Source organism: Pogona vitticeps, chromosome 3 (genome assembly GCF_051106095.1).
Source record: "Pogona vitticeps strain Pit_001003342236 chromosome 3, PviZW2.1, whole genome shotgun sequence".
Lineage (NCBI taxonomy): Eukaryota > Metazoa > Chordata > Lepidosauria > Squamata > Agamidae > Pogona > Pogona vitticeps.
The window spans coordinates 202,322,945-202,345,618 of record NC_135785.1 but is presented as its reverse complement, the minus strand read 5'-3'; the positions used below and the strand labels follow the sequence as shown (position 1 = coordinate 202,345,618).

Sequence of the window (22,674 nt, the reverse complement as noted above, 5' to 3'; positions counted from 1 at the left end):
GATGGAGAAATGTGGGACTGAAATAGCTGAGTTATGAGAAGCATCATTTGAGGCTCTGTTACTACTGAAGGGAGAAGCAGCACTTGTTACTTCCTCAGGGCAACTGGCATTCACATAAGAAAGTTTCTGAAGGGCTTTTGGATCTTTCAAGATCCCCCTTTCTAAGCTGGCACTATATCTCTACATTAGCAGCTGCCACATGACATCAGACCATGTTTATGAATTCCTATATCTGTGCTTCAGGATCCACTAACATCACAATGCAAAGGGCCAGACTAGATGTTTTTAGAAGAGTTGTTCCTTCAAGAAGCAAAATATGTCTTTTTGTCTCAGCACATAGTCTTCCTCATCTACATACCTTGCATTTAGTTTGCTTTATTTTGTGACTGATCATTGGAAAGTAAACACAGGCTTAATTTGCAAGTCTGATTGCCAAGGTATGTTTCTGAAGAGATAAAGCTGTGGGAGAGAATATAGGTTAATGGCAGGGAGTACCTGTTCCCCTCGACATCTAGTGTGACCCCTTCCACAATCTGTACCAGTTTTCTTCAGTAGTCTCTCTAAATTAACAATAGTTGGTTTGCTCCCACAACATCTTTTTTTCTCTGGGAATTCTCAAAAGAAAGCTGACACCAGCAAAATGAATAAATTCTTATAGTGTGGGTGGGTGTGGGTGGGTGTTTGGATGGGAATAGAAAGAGTAACAGAGGTGCTAGTGACTCTGGATATGTTACGATGGTAGTAGCAGATCCTTAAGTGCAGACATCGCAAAGAGGTAAGTGGGTTGCGGAAACAGTCTCACACAACTGTTGTTTATTTTTGTATCCCCAGAAAAGAAGCCTTACTTTTTTTAAAAAATCCAAGGCAAATAGTTGCAGAGAATGTTTATACATGTGCTGTCTTGTTAAAAGGCAAAATGCAAATGTATTCTGAAGTGAAATAAATTCCAGTTATAGTGCCCTGACTCAGGGGTTAGGACTGATTGCTGTAAGGGTTACTGAGTTAATGTAAGGCATGCATACTCAAACAACATGGACATTATCTTAAAAGCCAAGTGCAGAGGGAGCTAACGAATAATCTTGATTACAGCTTCTATCCTAGAGTTGATATATGTAAGTTAATGAAAGACTTGCTGCTTGGTCTTGTCTGGAAGTTAGCTCTGTTGAAGCCAGTGGAGTTTATTTCTCAATAATTATGCCAAGAATCACACATCCAAAAGAATGGTACAATCCTATGGGTAAGGCTGAGTTCCCAACATATGCAGATTAGATTACCTGGCACTTGCCAGCAAGACAAGGGGAAAGAAAAGTGTGTGTACTCTGATATCCTCCACAGTTTGTTCGTGTAAGCAGCGAGCAATCCCCATTGGTCCAGGGCCAACACATGCCTATCCCTGGATCTTGAAGAACCATTGTGCTCCCAAGTTTTCTTACAGTCATGAGTTTTGAAGCTGAAAAAGCCCCTGTGCAGTTTCTAATGGCCAAAATATTTTTTTTTATTAGATTTTCGGTGTTCATGTGGGAGTACTGGGTGTTCAAAACTTAGGGGGAAATTCTCTACAGTCCCCCTCAAGGACAAAAGGAGACTTTCTGAGCAAGGTTTCTCCCCAAAAGACTTCCAAATATGTGAGGGGTGGATATGAATGCCAGGGGACTGCATGTGGCCTGCGTACTTTATTTGGGTGCCTGGGAGTGGCATGGTGCAAACCCCAGTTTACTACAGTACTTCCCTCCGATTGCTTGTAGTGGGAATGGAGATTAGCCTGAGTGTTTTGACTAAGTGTTCTCACTTTGTCTAGGTGTGGTCAGGGATTGGGAGGAATTTAGATTCAAGGCCTTCACTGCTCCACCTATGGCCTGAATCCCTCCTTTGCTGTCTCCTGAGGTTAAAAAGGCAGAGATTGCAAATATTTCCATGGGTGGCGAGGGGAGATCTGACCTCAAAGGGAAGATCCAAATGTCCCTGTGGCCCCTGGAGACACAATTCCTGGTACCATTAGATTGTACTATGTGTTGTTATGTGAGATGTTTAATGGGAACCAAGGATCCTAAAATGTACATGTTTCTGAGGGTGTGTTAGGCATACAGGCTGTTGCTGGATGAGAAGGGAGACAAATCTGGAAGTAGGAAGCTTGAAATAATTTGCGTGTACAGAAATTCCATGAATTATTCTAAAAAAAAACACCTAGGGTTTGTCTGGGAATGTACTTTTTGGGGGGGGGGGTAATAATCTATACTGTGTCAGTGGGACTGCCCAGAAGCTTAGACTAAAGTATTTTGTCTCATCATTGAAGCTCAAAACAAGCAAAGGCACACTAAATAAATTGACAGCAACTGTAAAAATGGTTTAAAAACATTCCCTCTTGGCTTATATTAATTACAATATGTTTTACATCAGATAAATAATGCACATTAGATATGGGGGTATTCATATTTGTATATGAATATCCCCGCACAGCTGGACATAACGAGGGTCCGGCCCCCTGGGGCTAGACCGTCCACTCATGTGTCCGCTGCCGCTGCCAGCTCCACTCTCCCTTCCAATCACTCCAGAGCTCACGGTCAGCTATCCACTTGTCAGCCTGGCTGGGAAATTTGTCTTCCCTCCTTCTGCAAGGAGTGGATAGTTGACTGCAAGCTCTGGAGCAACTGGAAGAGAGAGCGGAGCTGGTGGTAGCAGCGAACGCATGAGTTCAGCTCCAGGGGGCAGGACCCTCATTACATCCAGCTATGTGGAGGTATTCGTATTCCTATACAAATATGAATACCCCCATTTCTAGTTCACATCTATCAATGTGGAACTCAAGGTATTATATTCATTCTGTGGATCATTCTTGAATGAACACATGACATTTTTTGCAAGGGAAGCATGAATTCAGATCAAGAGTGAAAGCGTGCAGATTATAGAAAGAAATTTACAAAAGAATTAATGCAGAACCTGGATTTTTCCCCCCGTACTTGCATTTTAAAAAGCAGACATATCTACTAAATTATTTAGATGGAGACAAATTGTTTGCAGTGACAGGTATTTCAAAATCTGTAATTGTAGAGAGTTAGCTTAATATAAGTTCACACTTTTATCCAAACTAAACATTGCCACTGAATACCAAATATCTATTATGATCACTGCCCCTCTCATTTACTACTTCTGGAACACTATATTTTGCTGATGCCAAGAGAAGTTTTAATTCATTACTAGGGTGACTAATGTTAGCATCCCACATATTCAGGTCCTCAAGTTAGGTAGTCCTACAAATCATCATTTGATAATCAGAGACACTTACCATTGGATCACCTCCTTTCACCCTCTCCCCTGTCCTCTTCTGCCTTCTCCTTAATCTATTTGTTTATGTCTGAACTGGGTTTGAGTGATTATTAGATTACAAATCAGGATTAAACTGAGGTTTGTAATTCTGATTTGAAGGATCTGTTCAAGCCTATTCTTTTAAGGTCTCTTCATATTAGGCCATGCATGTATAACAGGGGGAGAAAAAAAGTGTAGGGAGAGAAAGGAGCACATAAGCCTCTAACTCATTTCTGGCTCATGAACTATGATGGGAAGATCATCATGATGCAGACTTGATTTCCCAAGTGAAGGTTGAACAGCTGTATCCTTCAAGATGTTAGATTGTGATTCCTTTGTAGTCATCAGAGCTAATGGGCAGGGGTCATAGGAGTTGCAATCCTAAAGCATCTGGAAGGCCACCTTAATTTGTAACAGGAATAATTAACATCTCTATAATATATTAATTTACACTTAGAAGAGAAATGGCCATAGAACTTTTAGCATAGACTGTTTTAAAAAATACTGTAAATGGCAGTAGATACAGATCACAGTCTTCAGGAAACACACTGCAGCTCAACTGTTGTTGTGTATGGCAAGACCAAGTAGCTTACAGATTATAATATTATATTGACAGCACATTTTGCTCCAGGAAAATAATGTGACTGTTAGAAATGCAAGGTGATATGTGAAAATCATAGACATATAACATACCAATACCTCTGAAGAGTAATACTGTAGGAGGAAAAAACAAATCTGTCATCCTGAATTTAACTACTGTATATTCTTCACAGGTGGAACTCACTGGCAACAGCATTTATGAGTACATCCATCCATCAGACCATGATGAAATGACTGCAGTCCTAACAGCTCACCAGCCTCTTCATCCTCATCTCTTACAAGGTACTTCCATAAGACATGACAATGCACAGATTATGAAGATGATGAGATATAGGGCTACCTTTGGTGCATTAGAGTGGTTGATCTCCTGAGATTTACAAACATAAATTGGTACTTGGTCAATAATGTCCTACCCAGATGTACTGATGTAGCATCTTTCATATCATCTCTCAGTATTATCTGTTATTGCTATTCATATTTTATGTCTGGCTTTCCATCCTGTTAGTTCTGAGGTTGGAATCTATAGAACCTCTATGTTGCTGGGCTGTAGTCCCTGACATTACTTGCCATTGGCTATACTAGATGATGCTGATGGGAGCTGGAATCCAACAACTGGTGGATCACAGTCTTCCCAACTCTGATGTTATATTTTTGCTTTATGGGCCATAGGCATGATTTGATGAAGGTCTTTGTTCTGTAGAACAGTAGTCTATAGAGTACAGAGCTGTATGAACATTTTGCGAGTATTCGTTTACTAGCAACAAACAAAGCATCCTGAAGTTTTGTGGGATTCTTCTTCAGAACACATGAAAGATGGGAAATGACAAGGGCGGCTGATTTTGTTCCATCATGCCAAGGATGTGTCCGGGTTTAATTAAAGCTAAATATAATTTCACAGAAGTGGCTAAAGAATCTTACTTAATAGTCATGTGCAATGTGGGTGAACAAATACAAATTCATTACATAAACCAACAAATGCCTCATTTAAAAAAAACCGAAACATATAACAGAGAAAACCATTTAAAAGTACATAGAACATTTTATTTTAACATCTTTTTTGAAGTCAGGCATGTTGTCTTTTACTTTCTGAGAAAAGGGATGATTTAAGAGACACACATGATAAAAAAGAATTATCGATTAAAATAGCATTGGTGACAGATCTGTGAACAATTTGTATGCAATATCTTGGTGTGATGTTTCATAATTGGGATTTCAGTTCAAACTGGACCAGAGAGTACACTACACAATTCAGGAACAGCACAAGAGCACAGGAGAAAGCCCTCTGATGCATGTCTGCCAAGTGGGGCCTTGTAAATCACGTTATCCTAAGAAGAGCTTTTGAAAATCAGATAGACGGCTTCTTAGATAGGTGGATCAAGTTGGCCAAAGCAAAATTAGTCTTATTCTGGCTGAAAGACCAACTGAAATGGGTCCACATCTTATACCACTGCGTCCTGGATGGCATTTAAAAAGTAGAAAATAGTGGAGAGCAGCAATTTATTGGAGAGCAGCCCATTTAGAGTTTAGTGGAGAGCAGCCCATTTAGAGTTAGATGCAAAATGTTTGTTTACCAAATTGTACTGAGGATGTTTGGAATATAGTCTACCATCCTACAGGCAGACCCGCTTGTGGAAGATATAAACTACTGTCTTATAAAGGAAGATGGTAGCTTTTAAGTAACCTCAGGAGACAAGGCATTTTGTTGGAGGATTTGGACTAGAGTGGTTTCTTATTTTGATGCCTGATTTGCTAAGAAAATCGGAAAGTAACTTATAGAAGAATTAGATAAAGTGGCCCGTCTATTTCTACCAGTCCAGTTGAACTTACCTCAGTCTGTTTCCAACCCATGGTTATTATACAGTACATCTGGTATATGCACGATGTGGTACATTATCCATTTAAAGAGATTCCCAGAATTCAGTTAAGGATCAGGTCACTGGGGAAAGATTCTGACAGCATACAAACCCAGTTCTTAAGGGGCCTTAAGGGGCTGGGACAAATACCACACACACTATTACATTTACAGCCTTCTCCATATCTGTACAAGGAGAGATGCATGGAACAGTTGCCTTTGTTAGGAATGCAGAGTATATCAGGCTGCCAAGATGAAATCTTTCTGTTTCACCAGGCACCTTATTGTCACTGTGTAGCAACCTCAGAACATGGTCTGATGTATAGCACAGGTTCTGCAAGAAACTAAAAAGGGCTACAAACTGCAAGAAGAAACAGTTCGTGCATAGATATATCGTGCCCAAATATTAAGAAGTTAGCATTAGTAGATGGAGAGAGAGACACAGAGAAAATAATTTCACAGATGTTGAGAATTTGAGAGAAGAAAAGACAAATTCTGTGGTTTCCTATGTTTCTAGCAAAACCAATAAATAATGTCCTTAGCCCTGGAAATAAATGTATAGCATGGAATCCTGTGCATTGCAACCAGAGTAGGGCTGATGAATCAACGGAACTTACAGAGGAGTTGGCTCACCAAACCCCACTAATTCAGTGGGCCTACTCTAGTTGTGCTCACTACTGGAGTTCTGCCTTAGAATATATTTGTAGAATCAATAAATGACTATGTATCAGTAATTTTGAAGCCATGTATAAAAAATCAAAATAAGTGTAATAAAATAAATCAAAATAATTTAACATTAAAAGCTAGAAAAAACTACAATATATTAATAAACTTATGGCTAACGTTTATTGAGTTGAATCCTTGCCTGAAAAGTCAAGTCTTTAACAAAGAGTGGAATAAAGCTAAATAAAACGAACAAAATTAAGAAATAATTGTTTACTAAAGGAATAATATGAAGCCTAATCTTGATGCTTAATCTTGACTAGAAGGGCCTTCCAGGAAATAGCAACTGATACCTTCAGTGCCCTGATTCTGATGGCTGCAAGACATTTATGGGGTTACGTATATATATATATTCTGTTTATCTCTGTACTATTAACGTTTTTGACAACTTCCTATGAAGAATTACTGCTTTCCATATGGGAATGGTTTGATGGGAGTTGGTGACAAAAGGGGCTGTTCGTATCCTAAATTTGTTGAAAACACATGAGATTGTTCCATACAAATCAAAGGAATTTGGTTCAGAGAACATATTACATTTATAGTATTTTATTTAAGATGGCACTACACTTTTTTATTAAGGTGTAATGAAAGCAATGGTGCTACTTTCTAGTGCATGGAGTAAGCATTGAAATTTATATTACTTATTTGTATGGGAAGTTACTAAGTATAGCTGAATGTTAAAAAGCATCTCCACTGAAAATAATATTCCACTAAAGCTTTCCAAAACTAGAAAGAGAAGCAACAAAAGAAGGTATTGTAACAGAAAACCTTAGGGATCCGACACCCCAATTTAATATTTTAACTTTAGAGCTTCCAGCACTGAATATTCTGAAGGCAAACAAAGATAATACAGAGAAAATCTGTTGCGTATGATTGTGCCTCAAAGGAGGCACCTCTACAGCTGCTCCTAAAGAAATCCATGTTGGGCCCAGGTAGCTGTGCTAACTTTCAGCCAGTCGCTAATATACCTTTTGGAGCAGAGTGGTCAAATGAATGGTGACTATGCAAGACCAGCGCTTGCTGATTTTCTTGGTGATATTCTCTACTAATATTGGCCATGCTGTTCTTCTCAATTGGCTTGCTGGTTGGGAACTGGAAGCCCAGCTCTAGACATTTAATTCCTAGTTTCAGATTTGGGGGATGGATAATTTTGCTCTTAGTATGCAACTAGACCATCAAATTATCCCAGCCTGTATCAGTCTAAATTGTGCTAAACAGGGTGGCTTTGAAATATTTGGGGCAAGCCTTACAATTCTTATACAGGAATTGACCACATTACAGCTCAAGTGACCCTGTTTAGTAAAATCAAGACTTCTTTCCCTTCAAAGAGAAAGTTTTCCATTTTTCAAGATTGTTAAGTGGCTTAGCCAAAGCATGGAGGAGGAAGCCATTTAACAATCTTGAGATATGTAATTCTCCATTGCTGCTCACCTTTGGAGGGGAAGTGAGGGGAAATTTTGCATTTCTTTTTTAATTGTTACAAACCAACACAGCACATCAGTGATAATTTGAGAGCACTTTTAAAACACATTGCTAATGCATTAATGACAATTAAAAAGAAATAAAAATCTTCTTCTCCTTGGCTTCCAAAAGCAAGTGTTAAGGAAGGTTCCTATTTCTGAAGATCATGAAATGGCTTCAGCAAGGGACAGCGAGACAGCCACTTTGGTTCAATACCAATGATCACACATGCAGGAACTGAACCAAAATGAAGCAATACTACCTGCACCTGAAAAAGAGTAGCCCCTGACAGGGAGAGAAAAGGATGCAGGTAGAAATGCTCTGGAGAGAGGCTGTTTGTGCTAGCATGTAAGTTGCATGATCACCAGGAAAAGGGGTGAATTAGTCCGTCCACAGAGTAGCCCAAACTGAGTGGAACAAATCCTTATGTAGTTGCACCCTTTCACTATGATGGTCTGCAAGCCTCAATCTCATTCCACATGCAATTCAAGTTCAGCATGAAACTACAGAATTACACACCACTATGTTTATGACACCCAGCTCAAATCATTGTCTGGATGTTGTGCTAAACTTTCACTGAAAGATCTGTCTTCCATTCTGGGGTGCTTTAAGGACGGACTGCCTTTGTCGCAGGAAATACAATAGTGCCTTTTGTTTCCTTCTGCTTTGTTTTTTAACTCCAGATCCCAGAATTCTTCTTTCTGGGTGTTCCACCTGCCAGACCTAAACTGTGTTCACCTGAAGAAAGGCTGCATTTGAAAGGTTCATGGCTTGGATTAGTCCAAGCTTCAGCCTAGGTGTCGCTTGGGAACTTCCATAAACAATAATACCATAAGCAAAACTTTAATGGTGACTTTTCTTAAATGATGAAAATTCATTCTCATGGCTGTGACACTAGAAAACTGTCAAGATGTCAAAAAGAATAGTAAGAAGAGACTTGAAACACTTATCTTTTGTTTTCAGAGTATGAAATAGAGAGATCTTTTTTCCTGCGAATGAAGTGTGTTTTGGCCAAGCGAAATGCAGGACTAACATGTAGTGGCTATAAGGTAAAATGCTCAGATTTTTGCCTTCTTTAGAATAACATATTTTCATTTTACAAGATCACTTTAAGTCAAGCAGGTATTTGGTAAAAATACAGCCACTGATAACTAACTGATGGAGGATGAGCCAGTATGGTTTTGAAATAGAGTTGTTGGGAGGGAGAATTAAACCTCCATGAATACACATGTTGATTACTCTGAAGATTTGCTGTATTTGATCCCAGGCATCATAAACTTGATAAGATAATCAAGGTCACCCTCTTATGTCTCTTACCATTCTCCTACTTTGGGAGATTTTCCTCCATATTGAAAACCCCCATCTAACTACAGTACTGCTCCACATTGTACTATAATTGCCCTGCAGTCCATTTCTCCTGTGAAGATTTTTGGGAGTACCTCTGGTCTTTTTCACCTCATTATTTATTTATTTATTTATTTATTTATTTATTTATTTATTTATTTATTTATTTATTTATTTATTTATTTATTTATTTATTTATTTATTCATTCATTCATTCATTCATTCATTCATTCATTCATTTATTTATTTATTTATTTATTTATTTATTTATTTATTTATTTATTTATTTATGTATGTATTTATTTATTTATTTAATATGGTGCCCACTCTACCCAGAGGTCTAAATTAATTGCCAAAATCAAGGTAGTGTCATGAGATACCCTCTTCTGTAAGGTTTCATTATTGTGATCAGTATTGATCTCTACCAACTGCTGTAGTTTCTTCTCTACAAGTATCTAGTTCTGCCTGATCTGGTACTGAAACATTGCCTACTCTTTTTTTTAATATATAAAGGCACTGCAATTTATGTTAGTTCTTCCAGTCTACTAATCTACTTTTAGTACCTGCCCCTCCTACTGTTATAGCTTTGGTACTAATCATACCAATCCCATTATTAATCTTTTGAGTGTGAAGGGTGAAATGGGATCATCCCTTCATAATTTAAGCAAAATTTACGAAAGAGCTTATTACTGCCATATGCATGTAATCTCTCTCCGTATTGTCACATCCCTGGAGACAATGTAACATTACCTCCACAGCATATGTTAAAATATTTCAAAAAATGTGGTTTTCTTAAATATGTGCATGTGTACACTTTTTAATATTTTAATTTTCAAATATTATGGGAACATAATGTGTTGAATGAAGTGCTAATCTTATTCTATGTTTACAAAATAAACTTTAGCATTGGGAGAGCCAGCATGAAACTTTAAATATAATTATGTAGGGCCAGTATCTTTATAGTTTAACAGTAAATTAATTTTCTAGCATTGCCGTATCATACATGGCATATGTCTACCTCTGCTGACAAATTAACCAGTCATCTTACTAAGCCGGTACTCAGTGTGGTGTAGGATAGAATGATAGATTAGAACTCTGGAGACCAGGGTTTGTATCCTCACTTGGCATGGAAATTCACTGGGGGAGTGGAACTGGCAAAATGACTCCTTAAATATCTCACATACCTTGAAAACCCTGTTAGGCTAGCTATAAGTTGGTTCCAACTACATGGCACATAACTAACTAACTAACTAACTAACTAACTAACTAACTAACTAACTAACTAACTAACTAACTAACTAACTAACTAACTTGATAAACAACAACAAACAAATAAACAAGTGTAAAAAGCAAAAAAAGAAAGAAGGAAATGAAGGAAAAGCCCTCATTAATGTTACAAGGAGGGGTTTCTGTTGGTGGGGAGAGGGAACAACACTGTCAAGAGACAATCTTAAAGGCTCTCTTCCTTTTGCAACTCTTTTTTCTTTTTCTTTTCTTCTTCTTCTTTGTCTCCTCACATCATACTAGGTGATCCACTGCAGTGGTTATTTGAAGATACGGCAGTACATGTTGGATATGTCTTTGTATGACACCTGTTACCAGATTGTAGGTCTGGTTGCTGTAGGTCAGTCACTACCTCCTAGTGCAACCACTGAGATCAAACTTCACAGTAATATGTTTATGTTCAGAGCAAGCCTGGACTTAAAACTAATATTCCTGGATTCCAGGTAAGTAAAATTTCATTTTGAAGTTTGATCAGATTCTTCATGTGCATATAGTAGCTTGCAAACAATGGTTTATAAATAATAGTAAAAATGATATAAGAGCAATTCAACATATACAATACTTTGCAAATAATAATAATAGTATGAGAGCAATTCAATGTATACAAAACTGCAGGGTAGAATACTCAATACTGAAATTTGTAAAGAGCAACCCTCACCATCGTCTTGTACAGTATCCCATGTTAATACAAAGTCATATATTGCTGGAACCTTCTTCATCCCCTCTCCTCTCCTCTGACATAGATCCACATGTTGTCATCATAGGCTCTCTTGCCTTTGCCTCTTGTTGTACTTTTGGAAGGAAGGAAGGAAGGAAGGAAGGAAGGAAGGAAGGAAGGAAGGAAGGAAGGAAGGAAGGAAGGATCGAGCCACTGTGATACTTCTTGGGAGCTGCAGTTCTTTGGAAGGCACCTTCTCTAGAACATAATGGATAGTGAGACTACAACGTCTGGTGTCAGCCAGCGCCACCACCACTTAACTGACCAGCAGGGACAGTACCTCCTGGACACAAAGGACATAGGAGTTGTACTCTCACTGTGCATTAAGCTCCACAGAGGGTATCTTCTAAATCCCAGGAAACACCACAGCAGCTTTCTTAAAACAACAACAGGGATGACGGGAGGCAAAAGCCAAAGAATCTTTTGGTTGGAACATGGTAGTATTAGAGGTGAGCCACCCTTCTTCCACGGTTGGGGGGGAGGTGGAATCTAGAGATTTTCAGATTTGGGTTTGTGGACTGAAACTCCCAGAATTCTGCCTGAGAGATTCTTGTAGAATTCTGAGGACTGCAGTCCAAAAATACAAAACAACACACTCCGAGTTAACTCCTTGCCAACTCTAGCAATTGAATAGAGGCTTCAAACCTGCTGTGTTCAGTGGGCTCCATGTCATGACCCCAAAGTAAACAAGTCTGATCCTGTTGAAAAAACACATGATACAGAATTTATTGTAAATAGATTTGTTAAAACAACATAAAATTATCATTATAGAGAAAGTGCATCAAGCTATTTGAACCCCCATGGTCCAGCAAATGTCATTCCCTGACATGTTTTGACAAGGGAAATGATGTTTCTTTAACAGCTGCACAAGCACATTGCACGCTGCTAGTGTCTAGCAGAATGTCAATGCCCAACAGACTCACAATACTTTTATACCACAGTGCAGTCTACAATGTAAAAGAAGCTAAGCAAGAAGGTGTGCAGGGAACTGATTCCCTTAGATAGAAGAACCTAGCAGGCATTCTTTTACTAATCCATCAGAGAAAGCAGACCACCTTGCTAAGATGCCATGTAACACAAGGATGACCTAATGAGAATAGTCACGCTCAGAGAATAACACATTTTTGCAATGTAATTCTTTTATGCCCAATATTTTGCTCCAGCAAACTAATAGGGTGTACCCATTAAGGAAGGACCATGCCCCCAAAATAAAGAAGTACAATTTTTATTGAAATGAGACACAGAACGGTAGAAGTAATAATTTTTTGTAAAAGAAAAATACTGCATTGAAAATAATTGTAATAACAGAAGAATAATATTTCCGAATTAATCTCACATGAATTATGTGTACAATCACACAGACCTCCTTATGGAACTTAGGACTGGCTAAGTCATTTATTTTTTGGCATGGTTTAGAAGAAAATAGAATAGACAACATGAATTAGGAAAAAAAACCTTCTGTAATCAGTATCTTAGATGTCTTTGATTTATACAGTATGTCCCACTGAAACACTATTACCATACTGTATATTATTCTGTGAGGAAAATAAATATTAAAATGTAAATGGTGAAATCCTGTTGTGCAACGTAAAACTGAAGAGTGATGACAGCAGGAGACAATTTTCAGTAATTAAAAACTTCCTCTTTCAGTCCCATAGATGTTCCAATTCCTGTGTACTTCCTTTCACTTTATGGAAGCTGCAAGATGAAAGAAAGAAGTCTTTAATTCCAAAAAATGACTGCTGCTATTGATTTTACTGACACAGAGATATTTTTGGTAATTTAAAAACTTCCTCCTTCTGTCCCACACCTTCCATAAAATGAAAAGGATTATATGGGAATCAGAAAAGCTGCAAGATGTATTCTTCATAATTCTTTGTGACCATATTTTATTCCAATCCTCACTTGTTTGAGAAACATTTCAAAATTGTCTGTATTTCACAACAAAGCATATTAAAAGTATACTTTCCTTTAAGTATTTTAACTGGCTTTTTTCAAGAGCTGGTACTGCAGGGCCTTCTTTCTAACATGTCTTTGTAAATTCAAGCCAAAGAGGAGTGTCCCATCTCTCATAATCAGTCTCTGTAGTTCTTATTATATCTTCGCAGCTGCAAAAAACAAACAAACCTTAGCATAATAGGAGCGGAATTAAAATACTGTAAAATGCACTGTTGGATAGTATCTTTGATTAGGACCACAAACATGGCTTGCACTACTATCTTTGTGCCACTTTGGTAACATTTCAGCAACTCTGATAAAATGTACTATCTGACTGTTTATTTGATACAAAAAAGGCAGTGCAAATCCTGTCTCCTATTCTCAAAGCCTTCTGAAAATTGAAGGTGCTTTCAGGACTAATCAGTTGATTCCTAGGGAGCACTGATAGAAGAAAACGAATGCTCCCAACAGTATATGATTTTAGTCTCTCCGTTAATCGACTTCCTTTCTCATTACAAAGGAGAGGAAATAAGTTCTGTACAATGCCTTTGTAAATAACTATATATTATGTTTTTCAATATAATGGCCTGTTGCCCCTCCCCACCACTTCTGAATCACTTGAGCAATATTTTTGTGGTGAGGTTTAATTTGCCTCATGCAGAGGTGGAAAGGAGCTTCTGGATCTGTCCATGGCTCACTATGATTGGAAGATGGATCATAGCCCATTATTATGACTGCTGTAAAAATAATACATTTCTTGCTGATAAGTGAACCTTTGTCAAAGTGCTAGGTAGAAAAGAAGATGGACGATGTAAAGAGGCTTAGTGTGCTGATGCTTGAATAATTCACCTAGGTGAACTTTAAAAGCCCATGAAGATTAAAAATGATGCTTTATTGATCCAGTCATATGATCAAACAGAACTAAATCTAATTTTAGTCACAACCGGAGTAGACCTATTGAAATAAATAAGACTTGTGGTAATGTTGACTGGTCACATTCATTTCAGTGGGTTTACTCTACTAAGAACTAAAACTGAATTTAGTAAAGAATGTCTATAGTCAGAAGTGTATCTTAATACATGAGCTGGTAAGACTGTATTAAGTTAAGTCAATATAAAATAAGAAGACAGTGAAAAACGCAGAACGAGTTATTTGTTCTGGGTTTTTCACTGTCTTCTTATTTTATGTTGAGTTAATATAACTTAATTTAAACTTAAATATTTTTCTTTCATCCATTTTAGATTCACTATTATTTACTATTCTCTCTCCTAAGTGAATCTAATAAACGTTTTTCTAGACAGTATTAAATTATAATAGGTCTCATAGACTGATCACTCCTGTTACAGCAATGTATCTTGGCAGAAGTGAATTAAAATTTGTCTGCAGCAAAAAAGAGATCTGTATTTACATTTTATTAGAGTAGCTCATTGTATGCGGTGGAGGAAGGGGGTATGTAAGATGTGAGCAGCTTTGAACAAAATTACTGTCATATTATTGACTGCTCACTGCTGGATACATATATGACATTTCTTCCCATCTAGTCAGACGGGGTGGGGGGAAGCATTCATGCATCTGGAAGAAGGCCTACATTCAATGTGCTTTAATTATCATGAAGCAGGACCATCTGATTTGAACCAGCAGTGGAACTCTAATACCAAGCATGAGGTGCTCCAGGGAAGACCATAATGCCCATTCATGCCCTCTGCCTATCTAAGCTGGTAATATTGTTCCTCACCATGGTCTGAGCAGTTCCTCCTGTCCATGTTAAGGATTCCATATTACGGTCCTCCTAGCTGTGTCTTAGATTAATTCTGGGTGTGAACAAACATTCCTCCTCTGTTCCATAACCCAGTTTATACAGAAAAGCTTATATCACACTTGCCCATTATTGTATCAACTGGAAGAGCCACAAAGGATGTATGTTCTGTCCTTTGCATGTCCACAAATTTGCTTCTGCTAAAAAAAAGCAAAATGTTTTTATAAAACTCTCCTATAAAAAAATCTATGGTTGTTGTGTAATGTTCAACACATTTAAGTGGAACATTTTTTTGAAACCTAACTGTCTTGATGAGGTTTTGTGTGAGTCTTCTGCATGAGGTCCTTTTGTCTTCTGCACCAATAAAGTTAAGAATATATTAACAGTTCTTTCTGTCAATGTGTAGGATGCTGAATAATTGCCACTATTTGATTTCTGAAAACATGAATCTTTGTTTAATGCTGCTATATATTCATAGGACCAGTGCATATTAGCTATTTTCTCTTTCAGAGTGACAGAGTTAACTGGATATGAGCCACAGGACCTGATAGAAAAAACTCTGTACCACCATGTGCATGGGTGTGACGTATTTCATTTAAGATATGCTCACCATCTCTGTAAGTGAAGGGAAACAAAATGATTTGCTAGTAATATATTAGCACACATTGCATTATATGTGTATGTACTGTGAAAATGACTGAACATAACTTTCCAGTGTTCATCTGCCATTATAAAAATCTCACATGTGAAATAGTTGTTACACTCTCCACTGCTGCCAGTATGTCCCTTCCACTTTGTCCTCTTAATATGCAACTGAACACAGTGCATAACGTGATGTTGTTGTGCTGTGTAGTGTTCAGTGGCTAACAACAAAGCATGTGAGGTTGGGTAACTTAAAGTGGAAAGGCATAATATTGTGTCTTCTTGTATATACTACAAGAAGATGGGACAGGAAAAGTAAAAAGGTCAGCAGAACTCATCTCACATTACCAACTAATTAGGATTTTGAGAATTAAGTTCTTAAAACTATCAGTAAGATTATTCTTAGGAGCAAGAGGAATATATACTTTCCTTGCTTGCTTCTATCCTGAAAAGAAACAGAGGAGATTCTTGCTTGAATCTCCCACCTCCATCTCATACAAATACAATTTTCCATTTCCATTTTTGCTGCTGGGAAAAGTTGCACAAGGCAGTAATGTTTTGACTCAAAAGGCTGTAGGAGGTGATCAAAGTGACTCCAACTCACTATATTCCTCAACTGAGACTTCAATTCACTTATAGGAATAATAACAAGTTCTCTTTTATTGTTTTTCTCTCCACCAGTCTCTTTCATGCATTCCTTCTAATATCTTGAGCAAGGACCCAAAGTGAGAAATCTGAGTCATCCAGGTTCTGTTATTTTGTAGCTAAGAGGGGTTTTTTTTTTAACAGCCAGTGTGGTGTAATAAATAAGAGTGATGAACTATGAATCAGGAAACCTGGATTCAAATTGCTACTTGGCCATGAATCAGTAACTCTCTCTCTCTCTCTCTCAGTCTCTCCGTGTGTATCAACGATGCAGCCACTCATAAAGTCTCTCAGTTATCCTGAAAAACCTTAATTAGGGTCACCTTACATCAGATGCAACTTAACAACACAGTTGTTTTGATATGAGAGTATTTGAGTATCTGTCTTCTGTGAGAATCTGTATGTTTCTCTTTCCCTCTCTCTACCTCTGTGTGTGTGTGTTTCTGTGCATGTGTGCGTGCATGCATGCATGCACGCACACACACGTGTATGAATAATAGGTTTTGAAGTTGCTGTTTTTGGAGAACATGTGGTTGAGGAAGTAAACCATGTAAGAAAACTAAGTGGAATCAGCAGTGAGACATTTCAAAAGATTTAGAAGTGTTAGAAAAGATTAAAGCAAATATGAACAAGGGATGGGCAAAATGAATTTGTTTGGATGCAGGCACTCCCTTGAGGCATCATCCCCATAAGAAATCCCAGAGTCCCTGAAAGCCAACTGTTTTTTAAAAATATATATTAATAATAAAATGGCTCCTTTTGCTTTGGGAGGCCTCCAGGAACAGCAGTTTCCATACTATGGGAATGGGGGGGGCTTCTGTTTTGGGGTCCCCCTCTCAAATTATGTTGGCCATCTCTAGCCAAGGTGCAGCCCTGGCAGACCTTGGGAGCAAGAATTTGGCTTCCTATCCCTGTCAAAGTTGCCCACCTCAATTTGAAAGAAGAGACAAACAAGAGTGCAAGAACAAAGGTAAGTTCATTGGAGTTTTAAAAAATAAGTTAGAGGGCAAGTTTAAGAACAACCAGAAGCTGTTTAAGACTACAGTATCTGCATGTGGTGCCTCAGAAGATCAAGTAACCCTATGCCTTCCTTGAATCATGGGATAAATGCTTCTGCTCCCATAGCTGGAAACCTTGTAATCTTACATATTACACCAGCTACCTTTTTACTTTGTTTTTTGTTGGATGGCTGATCCAGCATTAAATCAGGAGAGGGAGTCTATGAGAGTTGAAAAGCTACACTTAGTCTGTGTTGACAGACCCAAATTATCGAGCACATAGTGTTATTGTTTCTCACTTTTTCAAAAGCAGAAGGAAAGTTAGCAGGGCTGGTATTTTCATGATGAATAAATGCTATATGATGAAATGCTGAAGCAACACTAATGCTGCAAAAGGCATTCACTTTGTTTAGCTTTAAGCAATGGACAATGAAATATGATGATCAAAATTATGCTTACATCCAGTTAAGTATCAGGAAGCTTAAAATGTATACACAAGTGGCAGATGTAGGCAAGTAAAAGGAATGCTGGTCTGGAAGGCTGCTGAACTTAAGCAGTACTCATGAGTACTACAAATACTATTATGTACAGTTATGTAGCAGTGAGAAGAAACAGGGAATGAAACAGAAAGTAGAATTCACAGCTTGAATAGATGAATAGAAAAGGATGAAATTAATGATAGCATATCACAAGAATTCTTCAAAACATACATGAAAGATATAGAAACTGTGCTTGCAGACTTTTGCTACAACAGCTTCTCTACATTCATCATCAAATATCTTGGCTAGCATGTAAATTAAAAGATTGCATGCTACATTGCCTAATGATATGTCAGCCTGTTGACATAATAAGGAGAAAAGCATATTATACCTAATATGAAAAAAGAAAGCTATGACAAAATAATTCCCCATAAAACCAGTGAGTCACGTGAAGAAAGGTGGGAGAATGCAGGTCGCATTAGGAGTTTCCTATGTGTTGGATGCACACCTCCCCTGAAGGTCTATAGTATGGCAGACACCTAAGATCTCTGCACCTAAGACCTACTGGGATCTGCCACACGTTAACTAAGCTGCCACCAACCATTCCCTATAAGAAGTCACACAGACCAGGGATGGATTTTTAAACAATAAAAGAATAAGGTTTATTTAAAACAACACACAGGCAAAATAAAATGATCAGGTGAATAAGATATAGTAACGTGGCTTAGTTTCACTCATACATACACACAGTTTGGTTCACACAGAACCCTTAACTTGAAGCACAGACCCTGAACCTATCAGTTCTGGCTAACCAACAGACACCTGAACCTATCAGGTTGGTACTCTGACACACAGTAGTACCCTGTCTGACACACAGATTCCCACACCAGCTTCTTCTTCCCAGCTGCTGCTTCTTCACATCCCAGAGTCTCCTAACTTCTCCACACACGCTTCACATATATATACAGTACAGCCCCTCCTCCTGATGTCCCGCCTTCCACTCCCCATAGGATGGAACTTTCCCTCCAAACTCATGACAGACAGGTAACATCAGTGCTGTATGTAACACCTCCCCTCTTTATAAGTTGTTTTGTAGGGGGAAAGCTAAGGTGCTTTTTCCCAAAAAACAACCTGGATAAAACACACAACAACAGTTATACATACCATATCATACTTACTTATACTTACATTCTAAGTTAACCATAGCAATTAGGCATTTAAACATTTACCATATACATTACATCAATTTACCTTTATTCATACAAACCAAGTTCAAAAAACAGGTACATTTAACTTTTTGTCATCAATATATATACATAGTCCATGTTCTTTCGCCGTCTTCAATCTTCAGGTCTTCTTGACAAGGCGTCAGCAACACAGTTCACTGACCCTCTGACCACCTTCACTTCAAAGTCATAGTCCTGTAGGTTTAAAGCCCACCTCATAAGTTTGCTATTGTGGGTTTTCATTGTCTTTAACCATTGCAGTGGTGAATGGTCAGTGCACAGAACAAAATGTCTTCCCCAGATGTAAGGCTTGGCCTTCTGGATCGCGTAGACTATGGCCAAACACTCCTTCTCCACGGTTGCCAAATGTCTCTCACCTTTTTGAAGTTTCCTACTCAGGTAGGACACTGGATGCTGGTCACCATTCTCATCCTCCTGGCACAGAACTGCTCCTACCCCGCTGTTAGACGCATCGGTGTAGATGATGAACTCCCGGTCGAAATCTGGAGCACGCAGTACTGGATACTGGACGAGCGCCTCCTTCAACCTCTGGAACGCCGCCTCACAGTCGCTGGTCCACGGGATGCGGTCATCAGCCTTCTTCCTCGTCAGATTGGTCAGCGGAGCCGCAATCTCGCTAAACCTCGGGATGAACTTTCTGTAGTAGCCCACCAAACCATGAAATGATTTGACTTTTTTCTTGGTGTTGGGTCTGGGCCAATCCCGAACTGCTTCTATTTTGGCCTCTAGGGGTTTTATCACTCCTCCCCCTACCATGTGACCCAAGTATTTTATTTCTGGGCTACCCAGCTGCAGTTTGTTCTCTTTACAGGGCCTGGGCCAAAGCACTTCCTCCCCTGGGTCAAAGTGCCTCTCCCTGGCTTCCTGGTCATCCCAAGCTTTCTTTCTGACCTTTTGAGCTTGCAGGGTCTCTGCTGCTAGCTCTAGGTTTCTCTTTAGGTCATTCCTTAAAGAGTCTATATATGTCACAACGTCTTGTGGGTCATCCTGGGTGATCTGCTCCCAATTTTGTTTGATCAAATCAAGGGGCCCTTTCACCCTTCTCCCAAATAAAAGTTCAAATGGACTGAACCCGGTACTGGCTTGTGGCACTGATCGATAAGCAAACAAAAGGGATTGCAGTTTCTGGTCCCAATTGTTTGGATTCTCTGCCAAGTAAGCCCTAATCATACGCATTAGAGTCCCATTGAACTTCTCAGTTAACCCATTACTTTCAGGATGATAGGCAGTGGTTTCCTTGTGCTTAATTCCACAGATTTGCCATAAGCGTTTCATGAGCTTTGATGTGAACGATGCGCCCAAATCTGTGATTATTTCTGAGGCAAATCCCATCCTGGACATATACCCCACCAAGGCATCTGCCACTGTGTTAGTTTCAATGTTAGTCAAGGGTATGGCTTCAGGGTACCTCGTGGCATGGTCCACAATGGTGAGAATGAACCTGTTCCCCCTCTTTGTGGCCTTGGGCAAAGGTCCCACAATATCCACCCCTATGCATTTGAACGGAGTGTCAATCACAGGCAAAGGGCACAACTTTGCTTTGGTCCTGTCGCGGCTATTCCCCTGCCTTTGACACACATCACATTGTTTACAGAACTCCCTGATCTGCTTTCCTATGTCAGGCCAGTAAAAATTCTGTGTGATTCTCTGCTGTGTTTTGTTCACCCCTAAGTGCGCAGCAAACATGTCAGAGTGCCCCCTTTGTAAGATCATGGGGCGATACTTTTCAGGTACCACTAGCTGACTCCTGATCCCATCTCCCCCTTTTGAGATATTCCTCAGGGTCTCTCTATATAAAATCCCCTTTTTCTCCAGAAATCTCACTGGGGTTTCAGGTGTTAGCTGGGCGTCAGTCACCTGTTCAAAACACTTCTGGAGAGTGGCGTCTGCCTTTTGCTCTTGTCCAAATCTGCTGTCTGTGGTTAAGGTTTCCACCACAGCTTCTGAACTCCCCCCACCTGCTTCCGTCTCTGGCTCATCATTACCCCCCTGAACTGTCCCCGTGGTGGCTTGTGAACGTGTAATCACTAGCACCCGTTTCACATGTTCAGCCAGGTCATTTCCCACGAGCACGGCTGCTGGCAGAGTCGATGAAATTGCTAGCCGCCAAACTCCCCTCCAGCCCTGAAAGTTCACAGGTACCTCCGCGACTGGCAGAGAGATTACCTGCCCCTCAATCCCTGCCACCTTCATGCTCTCATTTGGGATTACATATTCCCTAGGAATAATATCTGGATGGCACAGGGTCACCTGGGAACAAGTGTCCCGCAGCCCCCGATACTGACGGTCAAGTATTCCTACGTCCACCCCTGCTGTCTCAAACAACTGAGAATCTGTTCTCACCAGCAAGCAGCGCTTGACCTCCACAAGAGGACCATTTTCCTCAGCCTGATCAGCAGATGTAGCTGTTCCAGATTGAGTAGCCATGGCAACAGGCTCCCTCAGTGACAATGAGCCTTGCTCTTTCTGGACACAGAACACAGCTTTTGGCTTGGTTCCACTCGAATCCTGAGGCACAATTCCTTTTAGCTGCTTTAATTTCTCACACTCTGAGATTAGATGGCCCTTTCCCTGACAGAAATAACATTTTCTGGTGTATTTTGATTCTCTCTCATCTTGTTTTGTTTTTCCCTCCAAAATCTGAGGTCTTGGTTTCATGTCTGAGGGCTTCCCTTCACCATGGGCCCCTCCCCCTTGCTGGCTTTTCCCTGGTCCCTGAGAGTACTTGCTGTAGGTTTCTTTAGGTTTCCCCATCGCTTTCCCCTCACCCAAGGGCTTTCTTATTTGGGAAATAAAATCTGCAATCTCGGCGGCTTCTGCCACAGATTTCGGTTTCCTTTCCCTCACCTGGAATTTCAGTTCCCCATGCAGGACTGAATAGAACTGTTCCAGCGCTATCAAGTCTTTGAGCTGCTGAAAGGTCTCTGTCCCCTCCTGAGATAGCCATTTCTCAAGCAGCCTCACCAATTGGGCCCCCACTTGGGTAAAAGTCTGCTCTGGTTTCTTTGTGAGGGACCTGAATCTTTGCCTCAGCTGTTCCGCATTTATCCCATGTCTTGCAAACACCAGTTTTTTAAACTCTGCAAAATCTTTCATCAGTTCCTCAGGCATCTCGGCATAGACCTCAGCCAGGCTACCACTGATTAAAGATCGCATGATGGTCATCTTCTCAGTTTCCCTCACTGAGAAGTCCACAAACGCTCTTTCCACTAAGGAAAAGAACACCTCAGGACAATCTCCCTTGTGGTACACAGGGAATTTCTTCAGGTCAGCCTTAGACAATTGGCCTCCCTCAGAATCCCTATTGTTATTATTGTTCTGGTTCATCATTTCCAATTTTCTTAATTCAAACGCCATTTTCTCTCTCTCCAATCTTTCTTCTCTTTCCATTTTCTCTAATTCAAATTGTCTTTGCCTTTCCCTTTCCCTTTCCTCCACTTCAAATTGCCTCATCCTCAGTTCATGCTGTTGGGCTATGAGCAATTTTCTGAGTTCTGGGTTCTGCTCTCCTGTGCTGTCACCTTGCACTGAGCCAAATTCATCCTCAGAACCTTGGTCCATCTGGGGGTCTTTCACTTCACCCATTTCTGCCATCTGGCTTCGAGTCAAGGGCATAATCCCCCCTCAGAACAGGCTGCTTTAAAAAGTCAAGCCTCAAAATAAAACGACCACTTTTTTTTTTCT

The 22,674-nt window shown here is 39.6% G+C and overlaps 1 protein-coding gene across 2 annotated transcripts in view; it reads left to right on the top strand.

The window, feature by feature from the left end:
* SIM2 (SIM bHLH transcription factor 2) overlaps nucleotides 1-22,674 on the top strand; it is a 70,416-nt gene that overhangs the window by 26,114 nt on the left and 21,628 nt on the right. For both annotated transcript variants that reach the window (XM_020789312.3, XM_072994123.2), the window contains exons 4-7: nucleotides 4,077-4,185; nucleotides 8,903-8,988; nucleotides 10,811-11,010; nucleotides 15,490-15,596. In XM_020789312.3, coding sequence (XP_020644971.2) covers nucleotides 4,077-4,185; nucleotides 8,903-8,988; nucleotides 10,811-11,010; nucleotides 15,490-15,596 — 502 coding nt within the window. The remainder of the gene's footprint in view (nucleotides 1-4,076; nucleotides 4,186-8,902; nucleotides 8,989-10,810; nucleotides 11,011-15,489; nucleotides 15,597-22,674) is intronic.